General features: G+C 32.0%; 1 protein-coding gene across 1 annotated transcript in view; it reads left to right on the forward strand.

Moving 5' to 3' along the window:
• Positions 1-1546: 1546 nt before the first annotated feature.
• The window catches only part of LOC108679478, a 72048-nt gene continuing 60008 nt past the window's right edge, over positions 1547-13586 (forward strand). The window contains exon 1 of the mRNA XM_047882376.1: positions 1547-1744. Coding sequence (XP_047738332.1) covers positions 1663-1744 — 82 coding nt within the window. The 5' untranslated portion in view covers positions 1547-1662. The remainder of the gene's footprint in view (positions 1745-13586) is intronic.

The following is a 13586-nucleotide window of genomic DNA, read 5'->3' on the forward strand; positions in this document are numbered from 1 at the left end:
AAACATAAGATTTATCAATTTTAAGTGAACCACGTCGGCCTGAATCGTTATACTCAATGGCAACAAATATTCCATAAATTTATCATATGAAGTGAATAACAAAATATCCCTGCAATGCTTTGAGCAATAATTATTTAGTATGGCCTTTTATTGCAGCAATTAAACACATTTAAGTGATTAGTCGCCGCAGTGTTAGCGGTGTGCAATTTACGTAACTTTTGCAATTACGGATGCATTGAGCTGCAGTGAATTACAATCGGCATAGTGATCATTACGTCGACTTTTTACGCGCTCTGTTTTCAATTTAGATGGAAAATAATCAAATTTTGACCGCTAAGATGCCCTTAACTGCCGAAGTTAAAACCTTTTCATGTAGTTAATTCCTTGAACTTTTATTACTTAAGCAAATTTTGCTCTCATTCTTAAAAAAACAAAAACACATAATAACGATAATTTTGATTTTGAAAATAGGAAAATATCGCGAATTTCACCGAGACAAGAATCAACAGTATTCGACATATCAGAATGTTTTCTCAATAGCAGAGAACCTAGTTCTCGTTGATGAAATTTATCTTCCTAGCAAACTCTTCATAGCATGAATACATATAAATTGAGTGAAATTTTATGTATTTAAATGAAGAAATTACTCGATTGTAAAAGCATCCTAAAATCAAAAAATTATTTTATGAATATTTAAAATAAATTTTCCGTCTCGTATTTTCCAAATAAGAATCAACTTTACAAAACGAACGTCCAACTTTCACCAGAAAGAACTAAATTGAACATTACAGGAGCGGTGTAAAATTTAAAATTTAAATTTATTAAAGTGTGTAAAAATATTATTTGTGAAACATGGAAGGAGCACCAGTAAAGAAGACTATTTTTATTAAATCATTCTCTCCTTAAAAATATATCGATTATTAAAATTACTATTAATATCAATAAATTAATTTTATGAAAAATTTGTTTTGTTATTTAATTGTTATCTTAATTTGTATGTTTGTTAATATGATTAATTTTATTGAAGACAAGAGCACGGTTGCGAACGCTAAGCAAATGATGATTATACATTTGTAACATTCGCAAACTCAAATTTTGCTCGTAGTCACCATCAGTTTTCAAAGTTATTCCAATACAATACATTTTCGTGGACAGGATACGTGAGTATAATGATTTGATAAATTAATGATAAGAGGTTGAAATGATTAGAGGAGTAGTAAATCCGTGTGCTTTTAAATCGAAATTAGCAGCAAAGTTACTTAAAAATGGCCTGAGAAAACTGCCAGCTAAAGAGGAAAATGTTGATAAAATTAACCTAGACGCAGCAGAATGAAGAAATAGATTGGGATAAAATTATCTCGTTTCAAAAAAAAAAAAAGTTCACGAATAAACTCTATACTCCACAGAATGAAAACGAAAGTTCACGTAGTCTTTTTAGTCTTCACGGAAGGAAGACACAAATTCACGATGTCACTCTATTCTCAATAGAATGAGTACAAAAGTTCACGAATTTAGTCTAGTCTGCGAAATGAAGACACAAATTCACGACGTCACTCTATTCTCAATAGAATGAGTACAAAAGTTCACGAATTCAGTCTAGTCTGCGGAATGAAGACACAAATTCCCAAAGTCACTCTAGTCGCATCAGCATGAGTGACGGTCATGACTGCAAGACGCTCCCAGATTCATGCTGCTTGCTGCAGTGTCGCAGTGCTGGCTTTCGTATGCGTAGCCCACGTTGTTGGTGAGTCAAACGTACACTTAATTTTTAAAATTTAAAATAAATCCATTAAAATTCAAATATAATTTTGAATTCAACAAATTTATTTTGTTTCCGTATAGGTAACGTTATGAAATTGCTGTCAAATTAGTACAATAGAAGATTATGAAAGCTGCGTTGATATTGGACGTCGTAAAATGTGACTTTTATCCACGTCTATGAATATTTATTAACATGGCTAAAATTTATCAATGGTTAGTATCATTAGTTGGATTGAAACTGGACTTCTTTATTTTCAAATCCATGACATAAAATTCACGTGACTGTGCTATTAATATACAAAAAAAATATAACTCAGTACTAACTGCAGTGAGTGACAGAGCGCATTTTCTCGTCGACGAAAACGTGAAGTCGCAGACGGACGGACAGATGGACATAGCGAGCACAATAGTGCATTTTTCCATAAATGAGAAAATGCTCTAAAAATAAGTGATTTGATAATTTTAATTGTTACCTATCAATTTAACCACAATATCAAAAAGAATTGACTATAATATCAAAATATACCAGAAATTTATGAAACATTTTTTAAAGAGAAAAACTATATCGAAAATAAAATGAAAAATAATTGAAGTGTTTAACTAATGAGAATTGTTAGAATACTAAAAGCAATTTTTTAAGAATATTATTCTTATTGCCGATAAAATTTAGGATACTCTGCACGATAATAAAAGTTAAATTATAAATAATATCACAATAAATCAATTTTCTTAATTTACATTATACATACGAATTTTTTATTTGGGTTTTATTTAACTAACTAATGCATTGAAAATGAAAATAAAATCTGCTTCTGTACACACTGTGTAAATCGCACTAAGCTTAACCACACTCGTAACTCCTCTCCGCGTATTCCAAACCACCGGCATTCTATTAGCCAGCAAATTGCATACACACGCTAAATAAATAAATGAGCTTGTTGCCAGCATACCGCATTACAACTTTCTGGTAATTTTGTCGCTGTTTAAATTGAATAAAAATCTTTAGAGACGTCAGCTGGAATAAATTAGCACCGGTTTACTGTGAAAAATATGTGAGCAGAAATCTCATGTTTTTCAACCACTAGACACTGATAAAAAATCGGTTTCATATATGTTTATGGTTAACATAAAAATCCAGGGCGACATTTGCCTATTTTAATAAAATCTCTCATTGCACTTCACAACTTTGCGGCAGAGCATCCAATTTAGAGAATATATTGCTCCTATTAAAACTTGAAATGTCCTCTGAGTTTCAAATTTTTTATCCTCTTTTGTCAGTACTTCTGTAAAGTATTTGAATTTTTAATGGTTTGAGTTGTTGAGACGAGTACACATGTAATTTTCTGGCTCACTTAATGCAACCAAGAAATGCTATGAAGAGATTAAGCGAAAATTTGAGATGTTTTTCGCAACTTTAATTTTGAATTTAGAATTTAAGTTAGAAAATGAGTTGGCTAAGAGCAAATTTCCAAATTTACTATCAAACATCTTATGAATAAACAAAGTTTGTTACTTATTACGAGGACTTGCTCTTAGTTTGCAAAGTCAATAGGAATAATTAAGCTACCTATTCATTCATAATTTTTTTCATTAAATTTTTATTTGAAAAGAAAGCTGCATAGGCATACACTATGTCAAAAAAACATAATAAAAATATATTAAATAGTAATTTAATATATTTTAAAAGTGGCTTTCATCATTCTGAATACAAATTTAAAGTGATTTTCATCGTTCTGAATACTAATATAAGGTGGCTTTCATCATTCTGGCTTCAGAATATTCTTAACATAAGTAATAAAACTTTTTGCAAACGAATGAACTGAATATTGGTTGAATGTAAGTTGAATGAACTGCCATGTTTTAAAGTTGTCAGCTTTTCCTCAATGGTACAGCAATGAAGGTACTTACCAAATAGGGGTTTTCAGTATATTCTTGCAGCAAGTTTTATTGATAAATAATTCCTAAGCCTGATACCAGCGTGAATAATTTATTAGAACTGGAAGGGCAATGGTAGCAAGGAAATTTAATATTGTTTAATACATTTAAATTTTAGATTAATCTGGGTTGCATGAGAAAAAGTAAGCAAGTGTTAGAAAAAATTTATATATGTTACAAGCCCTCCGACAAAAATATGCACAGTGAATTAAATAGAGTAATTTAAATGAAATAAAGCTACAACTTTTTGAGATAGTTCTTTCACAAGTATGCTCGAAAAATGTAGCCTCCAGTCAAAATAAGTACATTCATTTACACACTTGAGACGTTCATTTATTGAGTGAGTGATGCATCTTACTAATAATGCTGAAAAATATTATTTTATAAAGAGAAAAAAATATGTGAAAAATTATTGCGCCGGGATACTCTACAATAATATTTCCATTGATTTTTTATTATTCCTCATTACAAATGCCGAGAAACTCTGGAAGTAATTGTTTCAATTTGTTACCTGGTATAAAATTCATTAAATACTACATATAATTGTATCATGAATAAGCAAAAAATCCTTTGAGATATTTTGGTTTCGGTTAGGTTTATCTTTATTATTTTGAGATAATTTGAAATGAGTTATGGAAGCATCAAAACAATTAGTAAAATATGTTAATTATTACAAATATTTCAACAGGTAAGATCCTCATCTCTACAGCTCACATGCCATGAAAATTGCTAATATGAAGGATAACTTCTTTTTTTTAATTGTATTTTTTGGGACCTCGGTTAGCTGAATAAATGAATAACAGTGAAAGTCTGGTAAAAACTGAGGGAACAAATTAAATTATCTGACCTGGCCAAGCTAGAAATGGGAAGGAAAAAACTCGAGCCATCACAGGCGGGAAAACAGAAATAACTTAACGCAGAATTTTTATATTAATTTGAAAACACTTTTTCATTCGGAAACATTATGATTTTCAAATTCAATTTTAACTTCACGATTTTATATACAATGCCACATTTTGATAGTATATATACAGGGTATTGACTATTGAGATGTAATACACCATCATTATTCCTCAAAATATAAACTTTCAGAAAGCATTGCAGAAAATTTTCCGATAATCTTTATACAGTTTCCGTTCCCACCGAAGCATGCCTGTCTGTCTCTACTATATGGACACCATTAACCACGGCCGTCGTTGTTTATTGATAGCTTTATTGATGCTAAGCTGCCGACTTTTGCTTGCCTAACCAAACAACTCTGATCTCTGCCGAGGCAGCTTTTACCAAGACGTCTTGGGAAGTCAACTTAATATTTATCTTTTGTTTCTATTTTAATCAATTATTAGGGGTCTATAAACCAAACCTGCAGAGACAATAGCCTGTTTATAGAAGCTGAGTTTGTTATTTGAAAATGCAATTGCCAATGGCTTACATTCGTTGAGTAGAAACTTAGAATGCTTTCCTTGTCGATATGGCACAAGTAAAAAGTGTATATCGTTTCTCATAGCCTCTAATTTTTGTCAATCTATGAAAAAATGAACAGTATTTTCTATAATTGATTATCTCAACCTCATATGAGTTATTCAACGTTCATTTCCGGGGAATGATATTACACAAATTGATCCTAAATAAACCAGAATATTTCTTTTCTGATTGTAGTATATAGTGACATGTTGTATTCTTTGAAGATGAAAGATTGCCCATAATGGAGTGTAATTTTACGCTCTATCTTTCCTACTGATGGTCTGTTTACAAGAACTAATCTAGAGCTTCTGTTAGGAAGAGCTGATGATGACGTCAAAATTGTGAAACGTAATAGGATTGCTGGCGCCGCGGAAAATACGCGTGTTGTGATAGAATGATTTAGCTTTGTATTGTCCTGTTCAATGTCAAAGAGAGATGTCTCAATGTTGTACTTCACAAAATATATTCTTAAATTTATAAATTAATTTTAGTTTATTCGAGATTTTTTGTAATAAACATTCACGTATCGCGATTTTTTTATGAACACTCACGTTTAAATAAACATTCAAGAGTTTATCGGGCTATACGTTGTCTTGATCAAGCTAAGGATCATGAACGTCCACTTATATTGACTATACAAAGCAAACCTATTTTGCCAAATAGTTTCTTCTGTCAATAATTTTGGATCGTAAGCAGAAAATATTGTTCGACAAATATAAATCATCTGTCTTGAAATTCACGGCAAAGTTATTCGGCAAAATATATTTAAACACTTAAAAAATTTCAATTTTAAAAGAGGCTCTACACGTACTATATTTTTTATTTGTAGCTCTACCGATATTCTTGTCCAGTCGCCAGAGTAAGCATATTTGTCACAAATCGAAGCCCTTCCCATTCGTGCCAAAACCTTTAAGAAGATTTTGAGCCCATGCGTATCCCAGCTGTCCAAAGCAAAATTTTCAAGTTATTCTCTTTCCAAAAACAATGTTCCAGTGCTTCGTCTTCTCTAAAAAAAAAAGAAAAGCCTCGGTTAGGGCGAGAGAGCGCGCCATTTATGCTGAAAAATGACGACAATGAAGAGTCTTCGTTGCAACAACGGTCGATTGCTATGAGACAGCCACAGAGATTGTCTTATTTGCCTTCTGTGCAAGATTTATGGTATTATTCAGGTAGCTTTCACAATTTGAATATTTGGAACTGAATTTTTCCCTTTGGGTAGTAAAGGGCTTTCCTAGCGATTTCGTGAATGATTTTCAGTATTTTTATATTCCAAGTATCGATGGCTGGAATCAATTGAATAGAATTGAACAAGATTTCATTAAATCAATCATGTTTCAAATAGCCAATGTTATTATTATATTTAATAATAATTAATAGTACTTTAATGTAATAATAGTTACATATTTATAATTATTATTATTGATAACTATTTATTGAAAAATTATTTTCATTTACAACAGTAAAAATTTTGCTACTGAATTTAAAAAATAATTAAATGGCAGTACTAATGTATTAGTTATTATGGACAATGGAAGGAGTAGCCAGGGTTTGTTAATGTCATCGTAGGATGAAAGCAATTTGCGCTATCAATTATAAAACAATTCAGGCATAAAACATTATTTGGCCCTTTATTATATCAATTATTCGAATAATATGAGAGCTATCTACAAGAATTACAATGAGAGACTAACAAAACTCCACAATTTCACACCCGGGAAATTTTTTCAAACACACAAATAAACATTTTTTTAGATATATTTTTATTTGTAAATGTGTATTGATATTTTGGCAATCATTAATACAGATTGTTTTTTTCTTCATGTTAGTTATTTAACCTTTAAGCATTGGCTAGATAATTGAAACTGATGGATGTAATCATTCATTGACCATAACGAATTTAGTTATATCTATATTCACTCAAATTTTGCCAGTTTGATGAGGGCAAAAATTTTGATATAGATTTTTTGGAAAATTAGTCATCGCGATGGAAATATTATTGACCTGAGCCTGGGAATAGGCTTTGATTGATCTGTGTCTTGGGATACGTATCCGACATTTGTTAATTAGTTTGTATTGATGGTAATTTAATATAAGAGTGTGTTTTGCTTTACTAGAGGTGATTAAGGTTGGTCGTACATGATATTTCTTCAAATTGTTTTAATTTATTGTCCGAGCAAGTAAGGGGAAACTTTAGCGCAAAAATTGTTCATCCTTTTCTTCGTAAAATTGGGTGGCAGTTTGCCTTGCATTAGATTGGACTATATTCGTAGCAGATCTTCTTCTTGCTATAGCAGAACCCAGCCTCAAAATTAGTTTAAAACCTAGAGTATTATAGTTCTCCATGAGAGATTCAATGTATACTGTGCAAAATTGGCTATGCTGTGTATGTCAACAGCCTTCGACAAAAACTCTGAGCAAGAGAGAATTCATTTCCTACAACCGTAAGGTCTAAATTTTATCTGAGTGTTAAATATCAAATTATTATAAGAGAAATAATTGAATTATTAATAAACAGAGTAATACAAATTACGTTGTATATCTAAACTTGCTACATGAATTCGTTAAAAGTTGTAAACCACTTTTTGGAATGCAAGGTCTGATGTATATTTTATTATGTTGTTAGTATTCAATTTTTAGTGTCATTCAAAAATATCCAAACGTTTTAGTTAACGATGACTTTTCAATAAATATTCCGATTGTCACTTGATATATTCCACAAAATATTAGCTACCATAAAATAATGAAAAGTTAGTTAGTTTTGATTCGATTTTTTTATTAAATGCAAAATAAAATTTGCATCGTGGTTTTAAACTTGAATTCATACGAGAGTTTAATCTGGAGAGTATTAATTAAAGATTAATACTACCAATTTTTAATACAATTTTGGCTGCGCCAGCTCCATCACACAAAAAATTTTAAAACCTGTCACGAAATCATCAAGCAAATTCGTCAGAACTTCAATGAGAATCGTCTCTCAGGATATAAATTCTGAAATATCAATAAATTAGTTTGCTCGTCGATCTGAAAATGAAAAGCCTTCTGCAGAAATATAAAAAATTATATAGAACGTAACTCATTTATCAAAATTGAATTCAATAAAAATAATTCGACATCGTTTATGCCACAATTTATTTTAATAAAAATATTCCTGCTTAATAGGACTTTATTAATATTAATCAAGTTCAAGGATTGACGAAGAATAATTGGGGATAATTTGGGTTCAAGGCCTCAGTTAAACGGTTTCCTGTCGACAGTGGAAAATAGAACGTATAAGTCTGTTTTTCGTGATTATTAGGGTTATTCAGCATTGTAAGCTCAATTTAAAACAGTTGTATAATGTGGAATGACTTTTTTAATTAAAAGGCAAAAAATTATCGACTTTGTAGTAACAATTTTCTTTTCTTAGACTTAAAGATTTCAATTTGAGTACGATTCAAATTTACTTAATAAATTACCCTTGAGAGTTATTCCCAACACGGCGTAAAATGTACATTGCAACTTTTTTCACTTAATTTATTTTAAAACCAACTTTTAATGAACCGAAAACAACTAATTTTCGAGTTTTAATGTCACTAGGCTGCGTAAATCTCAAATTCACTAAAAATTTAAAAGTGAAGAAAACTCCCCACAAATTCATGTCTCTGTTGAAAACGTTTCGAAGTCCAGCTTATATTTTATGTTTTTTCGTCTTTTTTCTTGGATGGCCAATGGACCTCTCGATTTTAAGCCAATATTCTATATAACAGATACGTCGATGACACTTTTATTGCTTCAAGCATCCCTCTCGTCTGTAAATTTTTTTTCATTACCTAAACCTGCAACATAATTATATTAAATTTAACATGGAACTTGAATCTAACAATAGTTTGCCATTTTCGACTGCAAATGTTAATAAATCCTATTTATTTCCGTTTTCTGACTTCTGTTTTCCGAAAATTGACTTTGTTAGTTTAGATTTCAGTTGAACAAACACTATTACACCGAAGCTTTCATATATGTTATACATTCCATGATACGAACACAGTACACACCTGTTTCCTGCGGTGGCGCAAACAGAATAAGACTATTAGAGTATTAGTGGCTACTAACCCGGGGCCATACTTTCAAAACTCGCTAAGTGAACGTTGCGAATAACGCTCTATTTTCTTGTCTATGATTGGTGGATTTTGCTTGAAAGACCGTCAATGATTAGCTGATGAACTTACTATCTTTTAACTTTTTTTGAAAGTATAGGCCCAGGACTTCAGGGTCAATCTGGCAACATCGCGACGAACGCGTCTGCTTTATTTATTAATAGGACATTCACTCCTTCAATAGGACATTCACTCCCAGTATAGGTTTCACTCCTCTACAATAAATTACCCTTGAGAGTTGATTCCAACACGCCGTGAACTGTACATTGCAACTTCTTTTCTGAGTTATCTGACTTCTTTCTCTTTCTTCTGATTTATTTTAAAACCAACTTTAAAGAAACGAAAACAACTAATTTACGAGATTTAATGTCACTAGACTGCGTAAATCGCAAATTCACTATAAATTTAAAAGCGAAGAAAACTCCCCACAAATTCATCATGTCTCTGTTGAAAACGTTTCGAAGTCCAGCATATATTTTATGTTTTTTTGTGTTTTTTCTTGGATGGCCAATCGACCTCTTGATTTTAAGCCAATATTCTATATAAAAGATGCGTCGATGACACTTTTCTTGTTTTCAAGCATTCCTCTCGTATGTAATTTTTTTTTCATTACCTAAACTTGCGACATAATTTTATTCAATTTACCATGGAACTTGAATCTAACAATAGTTTACCCTTTTCGACTGCAAATGTTATTAAATCTTATTTATTTCCGTTTTCGGACTTCTGTTTTCCGAAAATTGACTTTGTTAGTTTAGATTTCAGTTGAACAAACACTATTACACCGAAGCTTTCATATATGTTATACATTCCATGCCACGAACAGTGAATTTTAAATTTTGGGCAACATCTTCTCGCTTAATGGATTTCCTTCTGGCTTGGCGTTTACCCAAATTAAAAAATTCATGTCCAAACGATACAGTGAAGTTGTTCCAGAGCCCGACAATAGGAACGTTATTTATTGTTCCGTTCCATACTTCGACTTCATAGCTTCATACTTCCGAAGCTATGTCGAGAAAATTAAAATATTTGCCTATGAAATACTTACCAAACAATAATCTTCATAGTTTATTGTGAACAATTTTAAAATAGGTTATTTTTTTAAGTACAAAGACATCCTCCCTTTTCATATGCGATCGTCCCTACCTTATAAAAATAATTATGCAAGATCTGCGTACGTTGGGATGATGTCACGCAATATTTATTCTAGGGTCGCTGAGCATAGAGGGAGGAGTTGTAGGACTGGGCAGTTTCTGTCGCGCCCCCTTCATTCTGATGGGCGTACTCACACAGACAGTGCACCGTTACAGTGTTCGAAAAGAACACCAAAGTTCTAGCTTCTAGTTCTGGTGCTCCCGATATGCGCATTTCAGAATCATTGTATATTTTCAAAGAGAGGCCTAGTTTAAATACAGTCTTTAGCTCCTATCCACTAGACATTGTGAATAGATAGGTCTTGAGTGTTTTTCGTACTTTCTTACTTTGTTTGTATTTTTAGTTTGTAAGTTTAGGTTTAAAGTCCTACATTTTTTATTATTTCGACCATATTAACTTTTGATTGTATCTGTGTTCTGGATTTGTCGAACTGACAATGGAGCTGGAGTCCGAAACGTTTTCAATAGAGATAAGATGAATTTATGTGCAGGTTTACTTGCTTTTAAATTTCTAAGTATTATCTAAAGCTGTTTCCGAATTTCAATGGGAGGAATATAAGCCTGCCGTACTTTTCAAATAAATAGGCACAGAACACAGACATAACGCGAGAATTCAGAACAACAGAGCGAAGGCTTCTGAATTTGATTTAAATGGAAGCGAGTTTGATGAACATTTCGTTTGGTCTGGCATTTAAACTTTAACGCAAAGAAGATGTAAATACTTTTTCGCTTATAAAACAGGGGAGCTTATGGCGTCTCTGCAACGGGGTGATCCTTCTGAAGCTCGAGGCTTAAAAGAACTTTTGATCAACTTCCTCCAAAACTATTTAGGCGGTGAAATTTCCAACTACAGCAGTTTGACCTGCATCCTAACTAATGCTCTTAAGTATTCACGCCACCACGAATAGTTGCAAGCCTAACGAATTTTTTGTAAATAATTATGAGATTTTACGCGGGGTAGCGAACACATTAAACCAATGAAACTGCAAATATGGCTGAATACTTATAATAAAAAACATGAGGCGGGGATTAAAAGAACAGTTCTGTTGTACTTACAACATTCACTCTAAAATAGATTTATTTACTGCTCATATAACAAAAGAAATTAAACTGAGTTTTAATTTAAAAAATATATTTATTAGGAAACATTGCCAATTTTTACCTAGAAATACAATTTTCTCCTGAAACATGTCAAAAAAACATAATAAAAATATATTAAATAGTAATTTAATACATTTTAAGAGTGGCTTTCATCATTCTGAATACAAATTTAAGGTTGCTTTCATCATTCTGACTTGAAAATACTCTTTACAAAAGTAATATAATTTTTTGCACACGAATGAACTGAANGAAAGAAACTCAGCATAGAAAATTTCCAAAGCGAACAAAGCCAAGCAGCATTGTTGCGGGCTCCCTATCCGCATTCTGATGACTTCTCTTAAATTCCTTTTACTTGCGTTGCGTTTTTTTTTCTTTTAGCCTGCACGCCCCAACAAGGCAATGTGTAAACGAAAACGGTTTTATCAGAGCCGCATGAACGATGAAATTCTTGGCGTGGAGCACTAACTCGTCTATTTTTTCAGTTGAGTAGACGTAGCCGTCCCGCTTAATTGCAGCCTCTAAAAACGCTCCCTTGAAATACTCCCTTAGAATTACCCTCTTATGTCAGGATAAAGAAATCTTTTTCTTTCGTATCTCTATTGCTTAGATAAAAGCTTAGAGTTTATTTCAAATGAAAATGAAAAAGATTAAAATAGATGATTTTTCATGATGTTCATTCCCGAAGATTCTTGTAAATGGAGCCGATTAAATATCTGTGGATTCGAGTGCATATATGAGCTCTTTCTTGTATTTCTGACGGATTATTTTCGCTTAAATGTTATTTAAAGCTGCTCCCAACCAGCAACTATACATCAGCATAAAGGTAAACAAAATTGCTGTGGTAAAGACCTTTTAAGATTTAGGTATTAGCGGATACCCAGAAACTAATCATAAGAAAATTTGGATGCTGCTGCTTTTTAGTCACACGACTGTTTGAAAGCCATTTGCGTGAGATACGTGAAATGTAACTTTTTAATAACCAATCGAATCGATAACTCCGTGGTTCAACATCAATCAATTATAATTGCATAGTCTTCATTTTCAATAATTATGTCCGCAAAATTGAAATTTTTACAAAAAAAAAGATGAAAATGACTCGTGTAGGTCTAGTTAGAATACTCTTCGTTACCCGAATTTCAGAAATACGAAAAAATACCCTTCCTTTCTAACAATAAGTTAATTATCGTGCGAAGTTATAATTTATAGGCGGATCTCAACTTAGTTTAGTTTAGAGCACAACCATGGACTGCTTTTTGACACCAATCATCATTGATTGTAACGCCGATAATCCTTGCGTGACTCCACACATCAGCTGCGGATTGACTCTGTCCTCCATAAACCGAGCCATGTAATCATAATATCTTGAATCATTCCTGGATTAAAATACCAACTAGAAGAAACTAATATCCCACAATAGTTCTTCGATCTAATTAATTAACTAATTAACGGGTTGATCAGACTTGAAGAGGTAGGGATTTGTTTCCAAATTACTCCATTTATGCAAGGTTTACAGTATTTTTTAGGAAGATGGTAACTTTGGAAGATTATAAATTTCAGCTGGCCGAATCTCAAGGTTTAACGGTTGTCTGTTCGGCCAGGATTGATTCAATGTCGAGGATTGATAGTAGAATTTTTTGGGGAATTGGGAATATTTTCTAAAAAATAATATGGTACTTTTTACGGTAGGTACTGTGTTCGTGCCTAATCTGTAAAGAAAACGTTATACAAAATTAGAAATCCTTTGTGCCAGATTTTTTATTTTTTATTTGTTTATTTTCCTGTCATCAAAAATCTCTCAAACAGAAACCGTTGAAAAACCAACGAGTTGCACTTGAATTATTTTAATATAGCAGAAAAAGCTATCTTTTAACTTATATCGTAATTACTAACATGAATTCAAAAAAAAACAGCAAAAAATAATTTTAATTTGTTTCATTGGCGACGCCTCAAATTAAGAAATGCTTCCAAACAATTACTCCTTATTGCCTTGAAGTAATAATAATGACGCTTTCTGTTTTGCATCTTTAATATTTCGCAT

This window comes from Hyalella azteca, unplaced genomic scaffold (genome assembly GCF_000764305.2).
Source record: "Hyalella azteca isolate HAZT.00-mixed unplaced genomic scaffold, Hazt_2.0.2 contig10310, whole genome shotgun sequence".
NCBI lineage: Eukaryota > Metazoa > Arthropoda > Malacostraca > Amphipoda > Hyalellidae > Hyalella > Hyalella azteca.